The sequence below is a fragment of the Protopterus annectens genome, chromosome 16.part0, assembly GCF_019279795.1.
Source record: "Protopterus annectens isolate FY-2018-M chromosome 16.part0, PAN1.0, whole genome shotgun sequence".
Taxonomy (NCBI): domain Eukaryota; kingdom Metazoa; phylum Chordata; order Ceratodontiformes; family Protopteridae; genus Protopterus; species Protopterus annectens.
In genome coordinates this window covers 501,272,182-501,296,803 of record NC_056750.1, presented here as the reverse complement: position 1 = coordinate 501,296,803, position 24,622 = coordinate 501,272,182, and the positions used below count along the sequence as shown (strand labels likewise).

The following is a 24,622-nucleotide window of genomic DNA, read 5'->3' as shown; positions in this document are numbered from 1 at the left end:
GCTGTCCCAGCCAGCAAGAACGAAGGTGAGATAGACAACTTAACATGAAGTTATGTGCCTACCATAACGTTCCATGTTAGTTGTCTTCATCTCGCCTTCTTTCTTGCATCCCACCCTCTGTCCCCCATCCTATTGGATCGAGAGGAGTTTTGGTTTCACTGACTAAGTGCTCTCTGGTTTGTTTCCTCTACTAACTGAGAGAGTATGACAGGTATGCTCAACCTGTTTGTTTGGACAGGTTCATTCTCTGGCTATGTCTGGGGTTAGCTATTACAAACGAGATCTGGGTAGCTAGTGCTAGGCATCATGGGATAAGGGGTAGCCTCGAGCCAGTAAACAGCTCTGGAGCTATAGAAGATGGCCGAGTCGGAGCCGAGGATCGGCTCTGATCCCAACCAGAAAGAAAGAAGGCCAGATTAAGACAACTAACATGGAATGTTATGGTAGGCACATAACTTCTTTTTCCCAGATACCTCTTTCTTCCTCATTACACCTCCAACATTTGAAAAGACAAATATGCAGGACAAAAGCACCTCGAACACCCAGCAATCTTCAGCTATTCAGCTCTTTAATAAAAAATGTTGAACAAACCACGTACCACACTGTAAAGCTAAGCACTTTTTGTCTGGTTCAATGACCAGACTTCTTCAGACAAACAACAGCAGGTACAAACTAAATTTTATACTAAGTTACACCTCCCTCTTCCCCCCTAATTACTCAACTATTCAATAAAAAATCAATTGAACAAACAAATGAGTCCTAAACTTATAAAACTAAAGTAAAATTCAGTAATTTAAATCATTTATATCATTACTAAAGTTCAAATAACAGGTGTCGGGCTGGCACCCTGGCACCATAAAAAAATCGACTGCCAATCATTAGCGGACCAGAGTTCCGCTGTGGCAACCCCTAACCGGAAAAAGCCAAATGAAAAACAACAGCAACAACTAAAGTTCAAATAACATCTACTTCCTCATATTAAAGAACTAACTACAAACAGTTTTCATATACTACTAAAAAATGGAAGTTTTTAACAAAAAATAGGTACAATTCAAATTTTAATACTTTAAATTCTAAGACTGTTCAACCATACATTCACTGTAAAGGTTAATACTTAGATATATAAAAAGTTATATAAAATATACATATTTCATCAACCACAATTCTACAACCAATATATACTTTAAACATAAAGCAGGGCACCTTATCTTAGCATAAGTAAATAAATATAAGCATTAATTATCTCATTAAACTTTTCAGTTTCAGTAAACATTGTATAGAGCAACTATCATTAATACCAGGGAAGTGGCAAGCATCTAAACAAATCTGCCACATCAATTCTCTTTTTTCTAGTAACAGAGATCTCGGACCACCCCTTATTTCTCTGGCTATATGGTCAATTACCCTAAACATAAAACTATGTATGAGATTGATTTTGACATGGGCAGCTAATGAACTTTTAACTTTGCCTTTCTTAATGTAGTAAAGATGCTCATACACCCGCTCCCATAGTTTACGATCAGTTTTTGCTATGTAGAATGTGGGACATAGGTTACATTGAGCAAGATATACTATGTAGATTGTATTGCAAATATACTTGCCTAACAAGGTCTTGTAACTAATATCCCTAATACTAAATGAGTACCCTATACTTGTGTTTACAAAAATTACAAGATTCACATTTACTCATCCCAGGATTCTTAATAACCTTATGTTTCATTTCTATGAAAATTTTCAAATTCATGCCTCTCTTTAAAGTGAAAGAGGGGCATGAACCCAACAAGGTACGTAATTCCAAGTTGTTACTTAAAAAGTTCCAGTTCTTTTTAAGAGAGACAATATGGCCACTTTCGGGACTGTAAGTTAAAATAAGTGACAAAGGTGTCCTATTAACCTTTTAATACTGTTTATCTTGTTACATGGTGAAAAAGTACCTTGTAATAATGGTATGTAAAATCCGTTAGATCCTTTAAACATCACTTCTTCCATAATTTCGTTAATAAGTTCTCTCGGGTAACCTCTAGCAAAGAACATTTCAGCTATCTTATTACATTCTACTTTAAATTCACTATCAATAGTTACCATCCTCGCTGCTCGGACTAACTGTCCTTTTTATTACAGATTTCTTCTCGTGGAAAGGATGGGAACTACTGAAGTGTAAATACGTATTAGAAAATGTATCTTTCCTGTGAATCCTGGCTGCTAGTCTCTTCTGGGTTAAATCTTTAAAGACTTTAATATCTAAGTATGCTATGGCCTCTGTGTTAAATGTATATGTGAATCTAAAAAATGAAGTAGTTTGGTTTAAGTATTCCACAAACTTCTTCGCTTCATCTAACCTCCCCTTAACTAAAATAAGAATGTCATCTAGAAAATGTGTGTACAGGAAGAATTTGCCTGTTAAGTGAGTTTGTGAAAGGATGTACTCTTTCCCAAAGGGCCATCACTGAGTTGGCAAAGCTGGCCTCACATGGAGACCACATTGCCACCCCTATTTTTTGTAAATATAGTTGATCATCAAACATAAAATAATTGTTTGTTAAAACAATATCCAGTAGAATGTTGACTAACCTGATCTCACTGTCACGGGCGCCTTTCATTATTCAAGAATCGAATAACATAATCAATACCCTTTTCCTGAGGGATGGACATGTACAAATCCCTAACATCTATAGTCTAACCAACATTTGCCGTCTACCTGGAGAAAAATTATTTCGAGTCTGCTTAGAGTATAAAGGTACCTATGCAAACACTTCCAGGCAAAAATCCTCAACCTTCTAGACTTCATTGCATATTTGGAAGTTTCTCTGTGAATTGCTTATCTAATCTCTCTTATCAGTCTTTTCTGATGACCTCTGATTGATTTCTATAGTTATTGTGTTATATTTTTTATGCCGTATTAATTATTCTTTTTAACTCATTCCACCTAAAATTCCTTTTTTATATGCTTCCAATTCACATCCATACCACCTTTTGGTGGCCTGAACTTTATTTTCAGTCTGGCTTCTTTAAATAAGTGACTTACCAGCTAATAACAGGCAGTATTAGAAAGGACAAAGAGTTATTAAAAAATAACACTGAGATGGTTAGTCTAGGATGTTCTTGCAGTGGATTAATCTTTGTTTGCCACTTATTCATATTTTCAGATTTATGTTCATATTTTCATAACTGAGAGGGTTGCATGTTATTGAGGTGAATGGTGTGAAACACCAGTGAAGGAGACAGGACAATTCACTATCAATTCTGGTTTATATCACACTATACTAGAAGAATGATAATCGTTTGCTAGTAGTTAAGAAATTAAACATTTCCATATGTACTTAATACTTCAAAAAACAAGCGACTTACAAACTGTTGCATGACATTAAGAAAACTCTTTGATTATTTGCACTGTAAGTTGCACATCTGAGATTGGTGGCAGTATTGTTTGTTTTGCTAATAATTCTGTAAATATCTCAATAAACATGCACTTATAGAGGAATTTCTTGTGGTCATGTGAAAGTTTAACAAAAATGCTCTAACAATAGCTATCTAGGCTGTATAGTTTTCAACATATGAACATGTAAAAGTTTAGAAAAATAATTTGAGATTTGTGTGCATTACAATATATTACAGTATTTCTGGAAAAGACTATGAATGCACTGCGTATAATCACTATAAAGAATACCCCTTACTGATCACATTGCTATTTGTACAGTTTTATTAGCTTTTATTCTTCACAAATTATTTACATTTGTTTGTTTTACGCTTTTTAAGTTTATTTTTCAGAAAATTCTCTGGAATACAAAAAGTGTAGGCTGCTAGAGGTGTAATATTCCACATATTATAGGTGAGCAGCTTCTGTTCTAGATTCAACTCAACCATTGCAGGTGTTCCGCTTAGGATTCCCTAGTTAGGAAATTTTTTATTTCTAATTTTATCCTAGCAACCATCTGCTCATTGGCTTGTAGGTGCAGTGCAGTGATTGGTTATGCTAAGCTGCTGCAAGTACATGTTTCCGTCCTTTTGCTGGTGTGTGCATGCATTTATTGGCTAGACTCACCCCTGAGATCCTGTGCAGTGGAGTAGGACCTTCCTTCAGCTGAGAGCTTTCCTATCCCAGAGGGAGGGAGGAAGTTTAAGTTTAACCTCATCCACTTAGTCTTATAGATCCCTGAATGGATTCCCCCAGCTCATGCTTCAGTGGTTAAACCCAAGTCATGTTGGGACATAGTGCCTAAATGTCTGTGTAACTGAAAACAATTTTAAGTATTTTTGACAACTTTTGTTGGATTTTGTTAGTCCATGCTAATGCTTTAAAAATATGAAGAAATGTATATGTTTTGCATTTCTTTGGCTCAGTAGCATTTATTCAGTCTTATACTTTTTTAAAGCGTTTGCAGGTTAAAATGCAAGACATGGAAAAAGAAGTGGATCAGCTTCTTATTCAGGTGCAGACAGAAAAGGTAAGATGTTTTTCAAATTACAAGCATATATTTATTAATTTTCTTTTACATTAATGGGTTTCCAGTTGTATGAAGAGTATGAAATTTTGAACAGAGTCCCCTCTGAATAATTTTTAATGTATGATTAATTTTGACATTCCATATGAAAACTTTTTTATATTTTCATATTTTATTTGAACTGAAGAATTATTGGCACTGTTGTAGCATTAGTAAAAAGTACACTTTCAGCTAACTGGATGAGTTACTCAGATAACGAACATTACTGAATGTAAATATTTATTATTTTTCCATCTCAAAGCCTAGCATACTATTTACTGTGTTTGTAAACAGAAAACTTTTGAATGTTTGAAAGTTCTTCAGTGGTCGCTAACAGTCCCAAGATTCTGCCATTCTTTCCAAGAGTCTTTTTTGCCCTTTGTATTTGCATCCCTCTGGCATCTTTCAAAGGAAATGATTATGTTAAGGATAGCACAGTGCAACACTTATTGTTGTTACTTTACAGTACTTTGTTCACCACTTCAGTACCTGCCTTCTCCTCCCTGTTTTCATTGGGTTTTGCAGTTAGTTCCCAAAGACATGCTGTAGGTGAAATGGTGGTCCTCCACATTACTCATAAGTATTTTGGGGGTGGGAGGATATGTGCACACATGCATTTATGTGTCCAGTGATAGACTAGTTTCTCTGCCTTGCACCTACTGAGTGCCAGGATTAACTTTAGCATTCCTGCAGCCCTAAATTGGACTAAACTGGTAATCGGAGAATGAATGAATGAATAATTTTAATCTTTGAAAGAAATCTTTATACTGTGGCTGTCAACAGTCCGAAAATTCCTTTAATTATATTCCAAGATTGATGATTATATTCTAGGACCCATGATCCTGCATTTCACCATTCTTGTAACAATGAGCTTCTGCAACTATTTTCAAGTGTTACAGCAGCACTTGTACTCTTACTTCTTGCCTTTTCAGGAGACTGAATATAGGAGTCTTCCTGCCACAGTCTCCAGATTTCCAGTAGGTGGTGTGACCTTAGTCAACCACTTAATGGTGGTCTGTAAATAAGGCTGCACCTTTCACATGTTCTTTAGTGCCTTCCCACCACTGCTGGGATCTGGAGTGTTGCAGCTAACGGTGTGGGCAGCTTTTTCTGGTAGAGCTTGGAGGCTATGCTGTTGCATTCTTATGTGTTTGTGCCTTAGCCTGAACCTGGTGCTGCCTTAGGCTAAGCATTGGTGAAAACTTGCCTGTAACCACCTTAAGCATATCGCTTGCAGGAGATGATTGCAGGTAATTGAGATATGGGTTGCACTATGTCCCATAGGGTATAATGGCTCCTAATTCCACCTCACTATGCCACCACAAGTTGCTCTTTCTGTATTCATTGTAGTAGCAATGAAAATTATAGAACCAGTGTTGTTGTTAAGAAGGGAGTAATTTATGTCTCAGTACCAGACATTTGGAGGAGGGAGTCATAGCTGAAAAGGGTCACTTGTCCAAACCTCCTACCTGGCAAACAGATGTTAAATAAATATATATAAACGTGTATCTTTTGTCCTATTTTCTTTGTATTCCACCTTAATGTTGCCTTATTCGGGATGCCTTATGTCATAACTGAATTCCTCTTCATCACCCAAACACTTCTTAATAAGTGCTTGTGTGTGGCCAGCGGATTCATCTGCAAGGCAGTACATCCAAGTTCCTGACTTGTCTAGGATGATAGCACAATGCCTTGCATTTCTTTATGCAGAAAATGTAATCCTGTCACCAAGAGGAGATGAGCTATATTGGGAGTCATTTTCTGTTGTGATGAAAATTAATGCAGTTGAAAGGATGAATCTCCCTCAGCACAGCCTTTTGACTAGTTCAGAGTCTTAGAACAAAGAATTTGCAATATAGAAGTGATTAAGCATTGACCTACAACAGCAGTAGTAACCCTAGAAAACAAGACAAGAGCCACCCCTACTCTTCCCACAACAAGCAGAACTTGTGAGACTTTGGGTTCAAGTCCTTATCTGCATTAGTGCCAACATTTGTGAGCAGTTTTGCTTCTTCAGTGATTCCTGTCAGGATGGATATCTGCTGTTTGATGCCATATCAGTGTCACTTTGGTATTGTTTGCAGTGCCTTTTTCTCAGCAATTTGAAGTCAAAGCAATATATCTGTTCCACTACCTTGAGCTGTCATTTTGAAAAACAGATTGAACCTTGTTATTTCCTTTTTTCTCCTCTGAAGGGGATATTCCTTTTTTTTGTGGTCTCCTTCTACCTCGTTTTTTAGGCTAAGTCAGCGTTCAACAAAGAGGGTTCCTCACAGATCAAGGAAGGCCCTTAGACATAACAGGGGCTTGCCCTAATGACAGTGTCAGCTAAGTTGCCAAAGAGTAGTTAAGTTAAGGCAATGGGGATGGAATCTGGGATGAATGACGTTCATGGTTTAGTGGTTAAGGTCTTCACCTCCCATGCACAAGGTTCAATCCTGACCTTTGACCAATGCCTGTTTGGAGTTTGCATGTTCTCCCTGTGTCTCCATGGAGTTTCTCCCATGTACAAAAAAAAAAAAAAAACATGCTGAGTTTTTCCATTTCAAACTCAACAATGAATGGAACTGTGGGTAGCAGCATATACTCTACATGGTGCCTTATAGGGGGAATAGTTGTACAGACCAACCGCTTTGGGCATCTACTGTGGTGCACAGTATTCTCAAGATAGGAAAACATGGATCACAGACTGCATGCCATGGCAGGGCTAGCCACTCAGCGGTGTAAAATATGGCTCTAGGTGATTGGGCCTTGTTGACTAATGTCTCCAAAAATGGGCATGGGTAGTTACCGGTGATAAGTGAGGTGAAGACCCGGCCTACTCTCTGACCCATGCCAGGGACCCATGCTAATGGTGGGAGGGGTATATGTGCCCCTGTTGGCCAGTATGTGCCCACCATAAAGCCCAGCAGCCCTGGGTCAATAAGCTACTGACTGACCGGTGTCTAGTTGCCCAGCCTGGGTTACCTGGGATAGCTCTGTTGAGTGAAAGCTGGACGTAAAACCAACCTACCAAACATGAACTGAGAATTGCTATGCTTAATGTAGGTTCACTGACAGGATGCAGCTTGGAAGTGGATATCATGATGATACGGAGGAAGCTGGGCATCCTATGTATCCAGGAGATAAGATGGAAGGACAGTGCAGCAAAGCCACTTGGCTTGGGATACAGAGTCTACTACTCAGGAGGAGGGCAGACTAGAAATGGTGTAGGAATTGTGGTGAGAGAGAGAGGCTTCAGAAGGCAGTAAGGGATATCATCAGAATTAATAACAGACTCATGGCAGTTAGACTCCAGTGTAATGATAGGGCAGTATTCATAATCTCAGCCTATGCCCCACAGCAGGGTTGTGATAGTGAGGAAAAGAGTGCATTCAGACAGCAGTTGCAAGACCTACTAGATAAAGCAGGACAACATGAACTGGTGTTGATAATGGGTGACTTGAATGCACATATCGGGACAGACAGAACAGGATATGAGGACTGCCTGGGTCCAACAGGAATAAAGAAGGCAAAGCCATTCTAGACTTCTGTCTGGCAAATAGCTTGATAGTAGCCAACACATGGTTCAGAAAGAGAGAGAGTCAAAAGATCACATACAAGAGTAGTCAACATGCAACTCAAGTAGACTTCCTCCTTGTAAGGAAAAGGCACTGGGGCAGAATCCGTGATTGCAAAGTCATCCCCAGTGAAACAGTTGGCCCACAGCATAAACCACTAGTTGCCCCAATCAGCTGCAAACAGTGGTCAGAGAAGGCTCTAAGATCAACAGAGACCAGGTTGACTGGAGAGAAAGTACAACAGTTCAAGGAATTATTCAGGGCTCTAGCACCCCAAGAAGAGGAGGAAATAGGCAGAGATGAAGAAGAATGGCAACACCTAAAAACAGCATGTGTTAGGATACAGAAAATATATGTGGCCGAACCGGGTATGGAAATAAGGTACATAAGGAAAGCTGGTGGTGGAATGCAGAAGTCGAGGAAGTCATCAAAAGAAAAAAGGAGTGCAGGAAGAAGTGAGAGACAGAAAAGACTGACCAGGCTAGGAAGGACTACTGGTTGGCTAACAAAGAAGCTAAGAAAGAAGTTGCAGCAGCAAAGAATAGGGCATCAGAGGCACTGTAGCAACTTCTGGAAAGTGACTCAGTAAGGGGCACAAAGAAACTATATCAGGTTGCAGGGCAAAGACAGAAAGATAAAGAAGATAGTCAGACACCCTTCCTAAGGGATGCCAGCAACAACCTGCTCACCAGCCCAGAGCATATCAAAGGAAGATGGAAGGAGTATTTCCAGCAACTTCTGAATGAAGAAAACCCCACAGAAGCTGTACTTCCCCAGAAACTGTCTCCGATGAGAGAAGAGGAGGAGCCCACCCTAGAAGAAGTAAGAACAACAGTAAGGAAGATGAAGTCAGGGAAAGCAGCAGGCTCAGATGAGGTCACAGCAAATATAATAAAGATGCTGGGTGAGATGGGAGAGAAATGGCTCCTGAGGGTACTAATAGCAGTGTGGAGAGAAAGGCGTATCTCAGATGACTGGAGAATAAAGTGCCTGTGTACAAGAACAAAGAAACATCCACAACTGTGGGCAGTACATAGGCATCAAACTCCTATCACAGTGCATGAAAGTTCCAGAGAGGGTGATTGATAAATGGATACACAGAGTAGTAGAATGTAAGATGGGAGATGAGCAGTTTGGATTCAGGTTAGGATGCAGCACAACTGACCCGATGTTTGCATTGAGACAGACACTTGAGAAGAAGCTAGAGATGAGAAGAGTGTCCAACTGGGCATTCCTAGACTTGGAGAAAGCATATGACAAGCAGAAAGCTGATGTGGGCAGTATTGCGGTGGTTTGAAGTCCCAGAAACATTGGTAGAATTAGTGCAGGCTATGTACAAGGACCCAATGACTCAAGTACGAACAGTGCAAGGCCTCACAGAGGGGTTCCCAGTGGGAGTGGGTGTACATCAGGGTTCAGCTCTGAGCCCACTGCTGTTCGTACTGGTGATGGACTACATTAGCAAACAGGCTGGAGGGGACAGATCAAAAAAGCTGCTGTATGCAGACAATGTGGCAGCACAGGCAGACTCTGAGTTAGAACTTCAGCAAAGGATAGGAGAATGGAATGCAAATCTGAAGGCACATTTGATGAAACTCACAGATAAGATGGTGGTAATGGCAGCAAATTGGGGAAATCAGAAGAAGCTGAGAATAGAGATAGAAGGGAAGATAGTGGAACAGGTAAACAGCTTCAAGTATCTGGGAGGAGTAGTTGAGGAGAAGATAGCCTGAATGAAGAGGTCAAAGCTAGAATCAGAGAGGCTGCAGACAACTGGCATAGAGTATCAGGTATAGTCTATGACAGAAGAATGCCAAAGAAGTTGAAAAGTAAGGTATATAAAACAGTGGTGCGACCAGTACTACTGTATGGTACAGAAACCTGGGGAGTAAAGGCAGAGTAGATGAAAAGCTAGAGGTGATTGGAAATGAAGTGCCTGAGAAAGGTGGTAGGATACACACTGTGGGACAAGTGAAGAAATGAGGACATAAGAGCAAAAGCCAAAGTAACTTGCAGAAAACATCAAGGAGAACAGATTATGATGGTTTGGGCACATGCAGAAAAGCAGAAGACAATCTGGTGAGGAAGATTTGGAACAGACAGGAAGAAGGTAAGAGGAAGCGAGGAAGTCCAGCAAAGAGGTGGATGGATTGTGTGAAAGAAGATCTGTGACAGTCGGGCATGAGTGCTGAAGAAGGCAGGAATGTGGCAGTGAATCGAGAGAGCTGGAGACAGTTAACACGATACCCTGACCCCATGTAGAAAAATGGGAAAAAAGGGGGCTGATGATGAATGGGGATGGAATTTACTGGTGAAAGATGGCAAAGGAACCAAAGTATTAGGGGCAAATAACTAGAGGAGGGAAAGGTAATAGAGTGGGATGAGGCCAAGGAGAAATTAGGACTACAGGTAAGAGATTGCTTTCTTTCTATCAGGGATTAATATAAGAGTATAGGCAAAAAGAAAGGTATAGAGGAGTCCTGTGTGAAAGACCTGCAGTGGTAAAGTTTTTAGTCAAATCTAGAACAGAAGCTGCTGGTAAAAATTTAATAATTAGTAGGGCATACATTACCTGTTAGCAGTTCAAACCAGCATTCTCAATGACATTGAAGCTCACAAGGTTTTGGTCATAACCTTTATCCACATGGTCTTACTGTTTCAGGTCCTTAGAAGGGAGCCTTCCTTGGTATGTCAATGATTATGTGCATCCTCTCTTGTTAGTCATAATTCTGCATTTATTTTTTCTTGGTAGCTCGTGCTGACTAGAAGAGCCTGTCTATTCCTTGAGCCTCTAGTTCTTTTGTGACATTGCTGCAGTATGGATGTCCATCCTGATGTATGACTCCAGTGTTCCCACTTTCATTTCAGAAAAGCATGTCTTCAGAGTGTCCACGTGTTGCTTTTGTTAGACATGTATGAGGGGAACAGACAGCAGTATTAGTCATTTGCTGATGAAATAAAGATAGGTGCAGCAATGAAGGATTAAGGTTGGTATAATGGTTACGCTGTTTACCTTACAGACAGAAGGAGCAGGGTATAATTCACACCTTTGAAATGGAAATTAGTTAAGCTTAAAAAAGATTGTGGCTTGGTAAATGGTTAAGGTGTTTGACTCAGAGACCCAAGGTACAGTGTTTGATTCTTACCTTTGAACGAATTTGGTTGGGCTTAGAATGGCCTATTAAGAAACTTGAGGAGGAGGATGAAGGAAAGAGTCTAGCAAAGGAGTTGGAAAGGCTGGATATAGTGGCAGAAATGTAGCAGTTGAGGTTCACTGCAAACAAATGTAAAGCAGTGCACTTAAGTCACAACTTTTCTGATGTACAATATCAGTTAGGGGAATGCAGCTAATTGCAACAGGTAAGGAGAAGTATCGGGGGGGGGGGTTCCTGTTTGGACTGGACCACCAGGATTAAAGTGAGAGAGCAGCAGCAGTAAATAGTGTTGGGTGTATCCTCATATGGGTAGATTCCAGACGCAAAGAAGCAATGTTTTCATTCAACAGGACCTTGGTCAGACCACAGCTTGAGCACTGTGTGTAGTTCTGAAGGCCATATAAGGAAAATATCATCAGACTGCTGTACTGAATCCCAAGGAAAACTACAAGAATGTTCTTGGGGGTAGAGAGAAAAAATATGACCAGAAGCTAGAGGAAATAGAGCTATTCTCAATACTAGAGGAGGTGGGGCTAGATATAACATTGGGACATACGATCATGCTCTTATGAGGTGGAGATGTCATTTTGAACAAGGACAGAAGGAACCCTGATATACAAATAACTGAGCTAGACTAGGCAGAACACAAGAACACGCATTTAATTGAAAGTTTTAGCACACATGCAGTAACAATTTCAGATCATGCACCATTAACAACTAAGAAAATGCAGCATAATGAAGTAAAAATGAGACACTGACACTTTCCTACCTTCCTGTTAAAAAGAGAGGAATTTAAGGAATAGGTAGTGGAAATTATTCACCAGTTATTAGGGAAGATGGACATTTCTTCAGAAGTTATAGCTAGTGAGTAGAATAAAATGCAAGTGGAGATTTTAAAAAGTAGAAATAGAGATATGGATAAGAAGTAACATGAATTACTTAGATGGGCTGTGACAAAGGTTAAAGTATTGCAGGATAAGAAGAATCTGTCAGAAAAGTGGTACAACTGCAGAGTGCTGCAGAGCAAATATGGGAGTATATAGATAATCTAAATGAGTTTAGAAAGATTGCTGTTAAGCATCTGTTTATCAATAACTACAGACCACAAAATCTTTTAGCACTATGACCTGGGCAACAGAAAGTAGAAGGGGTTGTTGCCAAACTTAGGGTGCCTATAACAAAAACTAAATAAATAAATAACCAGAGGTCTTGTAGATATATTAGATATATTTTGGAAATTTTATGAAAATATATATAAATCAGAGAAATTTGGAAAAAAGAGCACAAATGGAAATATTTATGGAAGATTTAAGTATGTCCAGGTTAGAGTTAGATAAAGCTGAACAATTAACAATTTAGATAGGAGAAAATGAGATAAAATTGGTGGCATACAATCTGCAGGAAAGTCTCCAGGAATAGATGGAATTTCTGTGGTAGCTTGGAAGTTAGGAGGGAAGAAAGTGATAAAGATCTGGAAGGTTTTGTTTGATGGTACATTAAAATGAGGAGAAGCACCAACATCCTGGAAGAAAGCTGTGGTGGCTGTAATCCCTAAAGATGGTAAAGACCCATCAGACCAGCTTCATATATCCCCATTTCAATTTTAAGCTATGATTATAAACTGTTTATATATGTAATAGCTAAAACAATGACAAAGATGTTGCCAAAATTGATAGATACGGATCATTGTGGTTTTGTGGAGGGAAGGCAAACATTTGATAACATTAATAAACAGTGATGATCCAGAGGGAAGCAGAGTGTAATAAAAGTTCCAGTGTTGTTGGTGGGTCTTGATGCAGAGAAAGCATTCAACCTAGTAAGCTCTGTCAGAAATATCAGGTGAGCAAATGGTTGTAATTAAGGAAATTATTTTTTTTTTTAGGTGATATACAGTATCTGAATTGCCTAGAAGTAGTAAGGCCTTGCTAAGTTTAATTCTAGTGGCTGCCGAAAAACAGTTACTAGAAAATGGAAATCAAAGTCTAAACCAACTGTAACAGAGATAAGAAAAAATGGAAGTGAGATCTTTAGAAAAGAGTAGGAAAAACAATACATGCAGAATATTTTGAGATTTAATTAAGGGAAGACAGGAATTCAACAATTTATGTAATGTTTGATTGATGATAGTTATACTAAAAATATGTTTAATACATAATGTTTGAAGCAAGTAACATGTCAGTATGGTTTGTTTTCCTTTATGTAAATGTGTGTTTACCTGTGTGTTAAGTGATAATTCAATAAAGGTGTTAAAAGAGTAAAAAAACAGAAGGCAGGGGGGATGAAGTGGCACAGGCAGCAGATTGTAGGGATCAACTACTACGTGGGTTTCAGAAGGTGCTTTTCATAAATGCAGCCTGTTTATCTGATCCCACAGAAACATCGTTTTTAGTCTTTGACAAGGATTCTAACTGTGATTAGAGTATACTAAATTTTCAGGGATAATAGGTACAGTAGTATGAACAGGTAGGGTAACGTTAGCACTGCATTTCTCAGCTAAAATATTGACTGTATCCTTAAGGATTGTATTGTATGATGATATGGATGCATTCCGTGTATTGTTGAGCAGAACTCCTTAATTCCCTGATATATCTAAAGAAAGAGTTGTAGTTTCATTTGGTATCTGTAGCAAACTTGTTTGAATTCTGTTTTATATTCCTAATAGTGCTCTTAGGTTCCTTGCTGTCATGTTTGTGTGGTCTTGAGATTAGAGGGGTGGAGATTTCTTACAGCTTTTCATTTTCTTCCTTTTATAACATAGTTTCTTAATATAGGAGTTCTACCAGAGAAGTTTACTCCTTAATATAGGAGTTCTACCAGAGAAGTTTACTCCTTAATATAGGAGTTCTACCAGAGAAGTTTGTTCCTTAATTTACCATTATATTTAGGAGGGCAGGTACAGATTTTTCTGTATACCTGTTTAGTTGCTGATAAAAATTGTAAGTGAATGTAACAATCCTCTCAGATGCACCCTTTTGTTGTGGATTATGGGAATTTTGCATAGGTCTTCTACAAGTTGAAGTAGGTTTGCCATAGAAAACTCCCTAAAGGTGGTCTCATTTGGTGGATTTGGTACCATTAAGCCTGACAGAGAAGATAGTTAACTAATCTGTGTTCAAACTTATCCGGCGATGTAGAGACACTTGGAAGTCTACAGATGCGAGCTAGATTGATAAGGACCAGGTCAAGGATGTTAGAGAAGACACTAGCTGCTACCCATGTAGTTTTGCAATCTTCCATCCCTCTCCCCAGAAAAAGTGAGTTGGTGTTAACCCCTCATTCCTATTCTTCCAAGTCAACTACTCTAGTGTCTTGGTCACTATTTGATCCCAGATCATTTGGGTTGTAGCTTTAACTCTGTATCTTACCCAAATGAAGGTAACATTGTATTGCTTGACTCCATCCTGGATCAAGGCTTGGAAATAGGAAGCTATGAGTTTTATTTTGTAAAGTGGTTGATCTACTGGGTATCAGTAGGATCCATGGATACCATGCTTTCTGCCGCAGTCACACTCCCATACCTTTAAGATCCTTGCATTCTACTGTATTGATGCATTAGAAAGGCGGTCTTTTCTTTTTTTTCTTTCTTTCTGCCTTTTATTGCAGAGTGGTCACTTGTCCTTTACTGTCCCAGCCTTGGCTCTCACTCCAGCAATGAAGGATATGCACAGAAAAACTGATTTACACATAGAGAAAATCATTATAACAGCTACATAGAAAATCTAGTATTCTTAGTTTTATACAAAGTCTTTGCACAGGTTCCACATTTGGCAAGTTTGAGCAGATAACATTGTGCAGTAAGCAAAATGAGGTATATATTGTTTTATATTGTGCCTATCCAGTATCACTAAAGCAGTTACATTTATGTTCTGTGATGAGAAAAAATATGAGCTTAGTCTGGAAGGGCAACAGTGTTTATCAGTGCCTTACATTTGCAGAAATACTGTTCCACTAGGCATACCTCTCAACTTCCTAACACAAGACTTAGTGACAAATCCAAAAATAATGGGAGGACAAAGGACCGGAAAATAGGGACAGAATTTCAAAATTGCTTTCATAAACTTTGAAACCTGCTAAAGTAACAGGGCTTTACATTAGCTTGCATTTCTTGAAGGCTATGAAGTCTGACATTCAGATGATGGTCATTATTTAGTGACTGCCATGATTTGCCAGAAAACCACAAGTTTTGAGATCTTGTTCTTCTTCTTTAGGCTGCTCCCGTTAGGGGTCGCCACAGCGGATAATCTGTTTCCATTTCTTCCTGTCCTTTGCATCTTGCTCTGTCACACCAACCACCTGAGTTGCATATCAAAAATAAGCGGCAAAAATCTAAACATTCTGAGGATTCTGGAAAGCTGAGAGGTGTGCCAGCAGGACAGACCTAAATTGGAGAAAACTGTTTTTTGTTTTTTTTTTTCCAGTCAGCAGTTGTTCTGGAAGAAGGGTTTTCAGGTTAGGGCATTGTCATTCATGGAGAGAGAGAGAGTGGGTCCAGACAGCTAAGAAGGTGACCTAGTGTTTGTGGAATGATGAAAAGGTGATTTGAAGTTTTTGAGATCAGTTTACCATTCAGGGCTCAGGCTAATTCCTATCATTTCATAAGTTATAGATGAATTGGAAGGTCACAGAAACAATGACTGCAATACTTTCATACAACTGATTAACTGCCTAAAAAAGCTGTCTATGGTTAGTGTGCGTGTGTTGGGGTGGTGTGAATTATGCCATTCTTTGGTAAGAACAAGAGGGGAAGATCTTACTAATAAAAAAAAAAAAATACTTTCTTTTGCTCATGAGGTAGTTTCCATCAGGAGTCTGAGGGATAAGTTTGAGTGAAAAATTAAGCTTCACCGTATAAGTCAGAGAATTTCTGAGCTTGCTCCAGCATGATCAAAGTGATTTGTAGGGTGGCTTTGCATTCCCTGATGCGGGATGGGTTGCGCTTTCATACCCCACCTAACTGTGCATGTTTCTGTATTTTTACAAGTGTGTGTATGTGTAGGTATGTATCTATATTTATCTGTATTTTCTTAAATATACATATATATATATATACATATATATATATATATATATATATATATATATATATATATATATATATATAAACGGTGATCATAATGTTCTGACAATCCTACACAGTTTTAGGAAGTCATAAAAGACATTGCCTACATAGATTCTGCAGACCAAATCAATGGTATTCGCTATATGAACCACTCCATGCAACAAGAATTTGTGGAATACACTTTTCTACTAATACGTGCATGCCTTCAAGCCCTCCCACATTAAACAACAGTAACTATTCCATCAACCAGATGGAACCCCATTACTTCTACAAATTCAGTGCTCCTGCATTCCAAGCCATAACCTGTTTTCAGCCAATTACTGTTAGATCTGTTAGGAATGTCCTTGAAAAACTAAATAGGAAGGTCATCCATAACCCTAAGGCCGTACACTGTCATTTCTCTACATGGCAACATCATTCATTTCAAAACCACTCTTACACAAATTCATTGCATCTTTTATCATTGGTGTGATCCCCTGTAAGAGGTCACATATAAAGTAAATGAGGTTGCATCTCACTGATTACTGTTTCTGAAATAGAATCTATTGTAGTGATGTTTCTTTTACAGCGCTGGCAGTGATTCATAGTACAATATTTGTTTTTCACTTTTCTCTGCATTTGTACAACTGTGGGATTTGTGCATATTTAAGTAATGGGTGTTATATGGGAAAGTGAAGTCCCTCACATGAGGGCACAGGAGAGAAAAGGATAAAGTCCTCAACTTGGTGGTACAAGGAGGGAGCTTTTTTCTGGATGAGGTTTCGACCAGTTGTAACTTTATCCAGTCATAACATGACAAAGCCATTGCTGAATCAGTTGTCACACTCCAGTTCAATCACGCATTGTTAATACTGGTACTAAAATCCACACCTTTCTCCCCTTAAGGCTATAGACCTATATCTGTATTCTGCCTATACATTCAGGAAAATTCTTTACAACCAAATAATTGTCACATAAATAGATATGACCTGCTTTCTGATTGTGAAAATGGATGTGCTTCCTTGGATCACTGCTACTAGGGGGTATATCCTGCCAAGGATAGCTATATGCTATGTCAGCATACTAAACTCTGGATGCCTTCCCGTCATGCAGTACATTTGACATATGACTTCATCCTGAATGAGCCAGGAGGTACATAAGGGAGATAAGGGCACAATTTACCTCAGAAATTTCTTGCTGCCAGCCAAATACTGAACTATCACTTCAACATCGGTCTGTATGATTTGTCTCTCGTCCTTAGCAATTGGGAAGATAAGTATCCCATTTGTGGAACCTTCCTCTTCTCAGATATTTGGCATTAATATTTTTTGTATATGTCAACAAAAAGGGGAAGATGCAATTGTGGGAGGCAAATTCCTCACATAGGCCATCATTTGAAGTGTCTTTTTTGCTTGGGGGTATATTACAACTGTAAGGACTGTTCCGTCTGTCAGTATTTGTTCCTAAGATCCTATGAAATCATCTTTCTTCATTAAAACTTTAGCTTGAAAACTAAAAGCTTAAGGAGATTAAACAAGGTGACATAGCCTCTGAGTCTTCATGTCCTGATGTCTTGCTGGTGTTAAAAAATAAGCCTAGGAAATAAAAGCTCAATTCTTCTGCTGCTCAGTCAACTTGAAAGCTTCTGTTTTGTCTCTCGATTAGTCCTTAGACCGTACATATCCTTCAGCTGCTCCCTCTGTCTTAATTCTATCAGAAGTTCCCTGTTCATTGATTGAGGTACATCAAAACTTGGAGCCACCATGTTTTGTGCAGGCAGATGCCTAAGCATAGTGTTTCCCTGCAGATGTCTAGGTATCCTCTTGAGGAATGGCAGGATTTTACATGGGGGCTTTTGAAAGTTATTTTTTCTCTTGAAGCATCCTTCATTTTTCCCTGCTGCTACTCGTACTCCTCTCAAGAGGCAGAGGGCTCTTCTTTTGAGGAAGAGTATTCTGAGTCTTTAACAGGGATGATTCTTTGGCTTATTCTTCCCATATCAGTTCCCCACTGCCTTATGCCTCTGAAAATAAGCATGCCTTTTTTGTTCTTTTGAAGAAACTATTGTTAAAATGATGCAGCATTTTCACTGGAAGGTTCTCAGTTATCTGATGTTCAGAAAAGATACTATACTCTTTCAGAAATGTAGATGTTTAAACCCTATGCCATACCTCCTGTTTTGGAGGCTTTTCTATAGCCTGTTTTTATCCTGAGTCTGTCTCTTGTCCCAAAGAAACCTGCTTGATTTTATAAGGGGCCAGATGCAGAAAAAATCTTATGTAAGAATCCCACCTCAGATCCAGCTGTTATCTCCCTTTCCATTGAAAAATCTACTAAGTTGCTTCCCTCCTCTAATGTGTTGCCCACTGATAAGGATAGCATAGCAATTGATAAATATGGCAAAAAGGTGTACACTTCTGCCACACTGTCTTTTAGGGTTGTCAATTACCAAACTCTTATCAGATATTTTGCTTATTTTGAGTAATTTGGGCAATGTTTTTTCAGATTTGGATGATTCAGACACTAAATCTTTTGCTTTGTCTCTTCTTAAACTCTGTTTCTTAAGTTGTTGGTTATTCTGTTAAAAGCAGTTATGCTGCTCTGATGCCTCCTTTTAAAGCAGCTGCTACTGGGTCGGTTGTTTGTAGATTCTCCTGACTTAGACTTCAACCTTTACCAGAGGATGTCACAGCTAAGCTTCGGGATTCCCCTCTGAGTAAGGAACATCTTTTTGGCTCTGCTGTTGTGTAACTTTCTAAAACCTTTCGGCCAAGGTCATGCATGATTATAAGCAAAATTTCCTTTCTCCTGCCATAAAGTTTCAGAGGAACTACCCCATTAAGGCTGGTCCCTTTGTATGCAAGTACCAAAAACCATCCCAGAAGGGTAAAAAAAAAAAAGGCAACAAAAGGAGATTTCAGGAGAAATCTCTGCAGGATTGCAAGGGTTTTAAACCCTCCCTCCCTTCCTGACAAACCAGCCAGTTTATGACTGCAAACTTGATCTCCCTTATCTCTCCAACCCAGGAGCCCCTGTCGCTACAGCTTGCTCTGTCTTTCCCAACCTGGCAAGCCATAATATCATATCCGATGATGTCCTTTTCATTCTTCCTCACTGATGGATCTCTGATCTGAAATCAGATCTGAGTTGGCTGCTTTTTCCAGACTTAGGCTCCAAGTCTCAAGCTTCTCCCTCTTCCTGTAATACATCACACCATCTGTAGCTCCCCAGATCATGTTTGCAACTCTTAGAGTATGGACATGGTTCTGGAGTCACAGGAATGTTGTTATGAGATAAATGTATAAGTATAGTTATATAGTTTTCTGTTTTTCCTCTCATTCCGGTCATTAGACCTTGGGGCATTAGGGACTGTTAGATCTCTTACTTCCCTTCCTTTTGTGCCGATGGCACTTTCACTGTTTAAAAAAAACAAAAAAAACTTTTTAGTATCTTAAAGTTATTCTCTAAAATATCTTATTGTTGTTTTTATTGTGGTTCTTAGTTTTTTTTCTTCTACTAGGTTCGGCCTACTATGGTCGACAAACCTACAGGATTCAGACTATGCACTTGTGGGCATAACATCTCAAATTCAGATGTCCACAAGAAGTGTGTCTATTCCCTAGGACAAGGTCATTTAGATACTGACTGTCTGGTGTGTGCAGCATTTAACCTTTGGGCCCTGGCCGACTTCCAAAATAAATTAATTTTGAAAGGCCTTTTACCTATGTCATCTTCTTCATCAGGCATTCAAACTCCCTCCGAGCATGCTGGCTTCAAAAGATCTCTTTCTGCTGCTTCAAGAGAGTCTTCGCAGCCCAGTCAGAAAAAATCCAGGCCCTCGGATCCGACTGCTCCAGATCCGAGTTGGACCAGAAAAGTGTCGGATACTAAAGAATTTTCAGATCCATTGGCTATGGATCCTAGTGTCAGAGCTCCTTCTTTGAATCTTATTGCTTCAGCCCCAAGTGGATCAAAGCCTATCTCAGAATCTCGATCAGGAACCAATCCTTGTTTCTGATTCTCCTACTACAGCCACAATTTCTTTGCATCTGAAACCCTCGGATTCTGCAGTAAGGAATGGACTACCAACCTTCCAAATATAACCATTCTCACCAGCCCTTCTAGTAAAGTTTTTCAGAAACTAACTAAATCCAGGCATGCTTCCTCAGCATCCTCCTCCAAGTCTTCCCGAAGTCTCACTGAGGTCAGTATGAAAAGGAAGATGCGGAAGTTCTTCAGGGTGCAGAATACAGATGGGGGGTCTTGCCATCTCCATCCCGTCGAGGCTGTGCGAGTTCTCCATCTCCTACTTTGCAGCCTCCTTTTCCTTTCTATCCTTTGGTTTCAGAAACACAAGACCCTGGTATTTCGGGAGAGTCAAGGCCGGATCAATTGAAGCTCCCTTCCTTGACTCCTACTGCATCCCTAACCAGCCATGCTCCCTTCCTTTCGGATCAGAGTGGATCCTGGATCCGAGATGTTAACACCAACTCTGGTGGTTGCTATTGGCACTAACTTTGTTGAATCTATTGCTTTCCCTCAGAGCTTCGTCCCTCGACAGCTCAGGTCCAGCTCTGTTGGGAAGCCTCGGATCCATGGCTGACTCTGCTCTCTCTCCTTCAGTAACGTCAGCTCTGAGGTAGAGGGAGAGGGTTTCCTTTGGTCCATCAGCCTTCCAGGCTGCAGAAAGGGCCTTCTCCAAGATTAGAGAAGTGTTTACTCGCTCCCAGGGTCTGCCCCACCCTTCAGAGGATCTGAGCACTGAGCTCATCATGCCCGTCATAGGTCAGCCTTCCCTGAGGAGCCTCCAGATCACTTCCCACTAGCGGGTCCCCCTTCTTCCGATTCCTCTTTGAAACACACCAAAGAGGAGGTCCCTCAGAAGAAAAAGTGTAAAATAGGCACATAGACTCCCTTATGGAGTCCCTGATCGAGGACAGTAACTTCATTGAGGGAGAGGGATCACACCCGGTCATCACCTGATGATGCCTCCTTTGGAGATATCCTAGAACTCCTTAGATGTATAAGTGGCTGGTCCTTCCAACACCCTCTTTCTGTGGAATTGGTGTTCCAGGAGGCTTTTGGGGCAGGCCTATCTATGTCCTGGGTGTCTCCCTTAGCGGATGCCCTGATAAATTTAGTCTTCTGTTGGGCCTGGAAGAAACCAGACATGGTTGAGCCTATCCCAAAGTTCCCCGATAAGATTCTCAGCCCACCTTCCAATCGTCCATATTGGAGCAAAGGTATTCCGGTAGACATTATTGTTGTTGCAGCAGCCACAAAGAAGGAGCTGGCTGAACAAAGCGCCACTGTCCATCTGCCAAACGAAGAGTCTCAGGTGGTGGACAGACATGGAAAGCGTGCTTATGCCTAAGCTACTTTTGCTCTGAGGTCATTTAAGCATTTAGCGCAGTTCACCTCTTTGCAGAGAGATTTGGTGAAGGAGCTAACCAACTCCCTTACAGAGACCATGTTGGACGAGGACTTGAAGAAGGTTTCTCCCCAGATGAGATGTTCATCGTGCATACAGCTGCAGTCATAACAGATGGGTTCTCCTGCCGTCAGGCGGGTCCTCGGTTGGCCGAATTCCAAAGTCTAGGTCTGGCGTCGGTTGCCGTTACTTCTTCCCTGACGTCAGTGCGACAGGGGTATAAAGGAACTAGCCGACGCCATTTTCTTCAGTCTTTCTTGCCGCGCGGTGCCCGAAGCAGAAGCAGTTCGCAAGTGCCGGTCGGCCAGCTCCTGAAATTACGAAAATTTTGAAACTGAAGTCTTCTTGAAAGCTAAGTACCCCGTTGGGGAAACTTTTCTTGCCTCAGACCGATGTCAGACAAAGTTAATAATTGTATTTCATGTAGGAAGCAAATACCGCATAAGGATTTCCATTCCCTCTGTATACCTTGTTTAGGCCCAGACCATGACGTCTCGGTCTGTCGCTTTTGTGCGACATTCAACAAACGCACCATTAAGCGTCGGGCGGAGTTCGCCCAGCATTATTTTGGAAAAACATTTAACTATATTATGTCGTCGGATACTCCGACTCCAGTTTTGTCTAAAAAACGCAAAGATAAGGACCGACACACGAGGTCCGCGGCCTCTACCGACACCACGCCAAAGCCGCCTACACGTGGTCCGGTTCTCAGCGAGGCGCCTACGCAGCCCCTGACTACCGACGACACTTCATTGGCGGTGTCTCCTGTGCCCGAGGTCGCAGGCTCCTCGGCCCACACCCCGACTACAGATACCGAAGCCACTCTTGGCGTTGAACCTCAAAATGTGGACAGGTCTACCTCCACTGAAGGTGTCTTCAGACCTTCTTCTTCTTTCTCCATCAAGGCTTTCACTAAGTCTAAAGCAGCCATGCACTCTAAGAGACAAGCTACACAGGGCCCATCTCCAGGCCCCATGCCTAAAAAGCAGATGCTTAAAATGGCTGAGGATTTAATTACTCTTATCAGGGGTTCTCAACCCCCACCGGACAAAAGGCCCAGAGTGGAGGAAGAATCCCCCTCCTCTGATCAGGGCTCCATTATTTCAGAGCACTCTGATGATCAGAAACATTCTTACTCCCCTTTTGAAGACTCTGATGAGGAGGAGTCCATTCCTTCTGTATCCCCCCCAGAGGATTACTCATTTGGGGAAACTCTGCATACTTTAAGGGAACACTTCCACTGGGAAGGCCAAGATTATTCTGATTCCAAGAAAAGGCTTAGGGAATTGCTCTTACTACCTCAGCACAGGCCTCTGGCTATACCTCATGTCTTGGACATCCTAGATGATGTTTACTCGGAGGCCTGCCTTAACCCGGACTCTCTGCCTCCAGCCCCAATTAAGCCTGACAGGTACTACAGGGTTCCTGACTCACACCAATTTCTATACAAAAGCCATGCTGCTGACCCAGAAACCATCTCACAGGGCCCCAAGGGAATTAAGGCATCCACTGCTAAAAATCCATTACCTTCCAAGAGAGATTCCAGATCCTTAGAAAGGTGGGGAAAAAAGGTAAATACCTCGGCTGCCTTAACCATGAGGGCCTTAAACTGTCAGTTCCATATGCTAAAATACCAACAGTTTTTGTTATCACAATTGAAAAGTAAAATGTCACAACCTGAACAACCAGACTTGAAGGAGTTGCAGGATTTGATGCATAGTGCAGAACAAGTGGGTAAGCATACCTTACAATGTGGTTTTGATGCTCTAGAGGCCTCATGTAGATCTGCTGTTACAGGATCAGTCATACGTAGACATGCCTGGCTCAAGGAACAAACCTTGCCTGATCATGTCAAAGCTAAATTACTAGATGCACCTCTTCAAAAGGATGTATTATTTGGTGCTAATGCTGAGGAGGTATTAAGGAAAATGGAGGAAAAGGCTAAATCAATGCAAACTGTGAAAGATTTTCTACAGGTACAACCCCCACGTTTCAGTAGAAATTGGCCTTCCAAAAATTGGTCCTCTCCAGCCACGGACAGACCCCAAAGAGGCAGATACAGGCGCCCGAGGGGCAGAGGACAATCCCAAGGATCCTTTAGAGGCAGACAATGGCAAGCTCCTACACAAAGAGGTGGTGAGGATAACTCGCAATCATTCAGAAAACAAGCCCAATGACTTTCCCCTTTGCATGCCAAGCAAGACTCAAATGGCAGCCCCCTTAGGAGGAAAGCTGGCATTATTTTCAAAGAATTGGCATATTGTCACAAAAGACAAAATGGATCCTGGACATTATAAACAGAGGCTACAGATTCCATTTTCACACCCTTCCAAAAATGAGAGGCATGCCAAACCTGCCACACAATCAAAGGGCAGAGGCACAAAGGCAAATTACAGATATCATAGACATGAAAGCTATTCAAGAGGTACCTACGCACGAACAAGGTCAAGGTTTTTATTCCAGGCTATTCCTGGTACCAAGGAAGGGAAAAGATTGGAGACCTATTTTGGACCTGTCCATCCTAAACACATTTCTACTGCACTCAAAATTCAAGATGCTCACTCTACAGCAACTTCTTCCCATGCTGGGCAAGGAGTCTTGGCTGGTAACATTGAACCTCAAGGAGGCATACCTGCATGCCCCAATCAGACAAAATTGCAGAAGATACCTCAGATTTCTTGCAGGTTCAACCCATTATCAATTCTCTGCATTGCCCTTTGGCTTATCTACTGCGCCCAGAGTATTCACGAAATACCTGGCATCAGTAATTGCCTACTGCAGACTTCAAGGGATACAAATATACCCTTATTTGGATGACTGCCTGATCCAAGCGGACAGCAAGCACATTCTTCTGAAATATCTGGCTTATGTAATAATGTTGTTGAGCTCTCTGGGATACACAGTCAACAGAAAGAAATCAAGGCTAATACCCTCTCGGAAGATAATTTTCCTGGGTG

At 40.6% G+C, this 24,622-nt stretch overlaps 1 protein-coding gene across 1 annotated transcript in view; it reads left to right on the top strand.

Moving 5' to 3' along the window:
- ODF2 (outer dense fiber of sperm tails 2) overlaps positions 1-24,622 on the top strand; it is a 1,208,318-nt gene that overhangs the window by 343,973 nt on the left and 839,723 nt on the right. Inside the window, exon 4 of the mRNA XM_044058138.1 lies at positions 4,374-4,445. Coding sequence (XP_043914073.1) covers positions 4,374-4,445 — 72 coding nt within the window. The remainder of the gene's footprint in view (positions 1-4,373; positions 4,446-24,622) is intronic.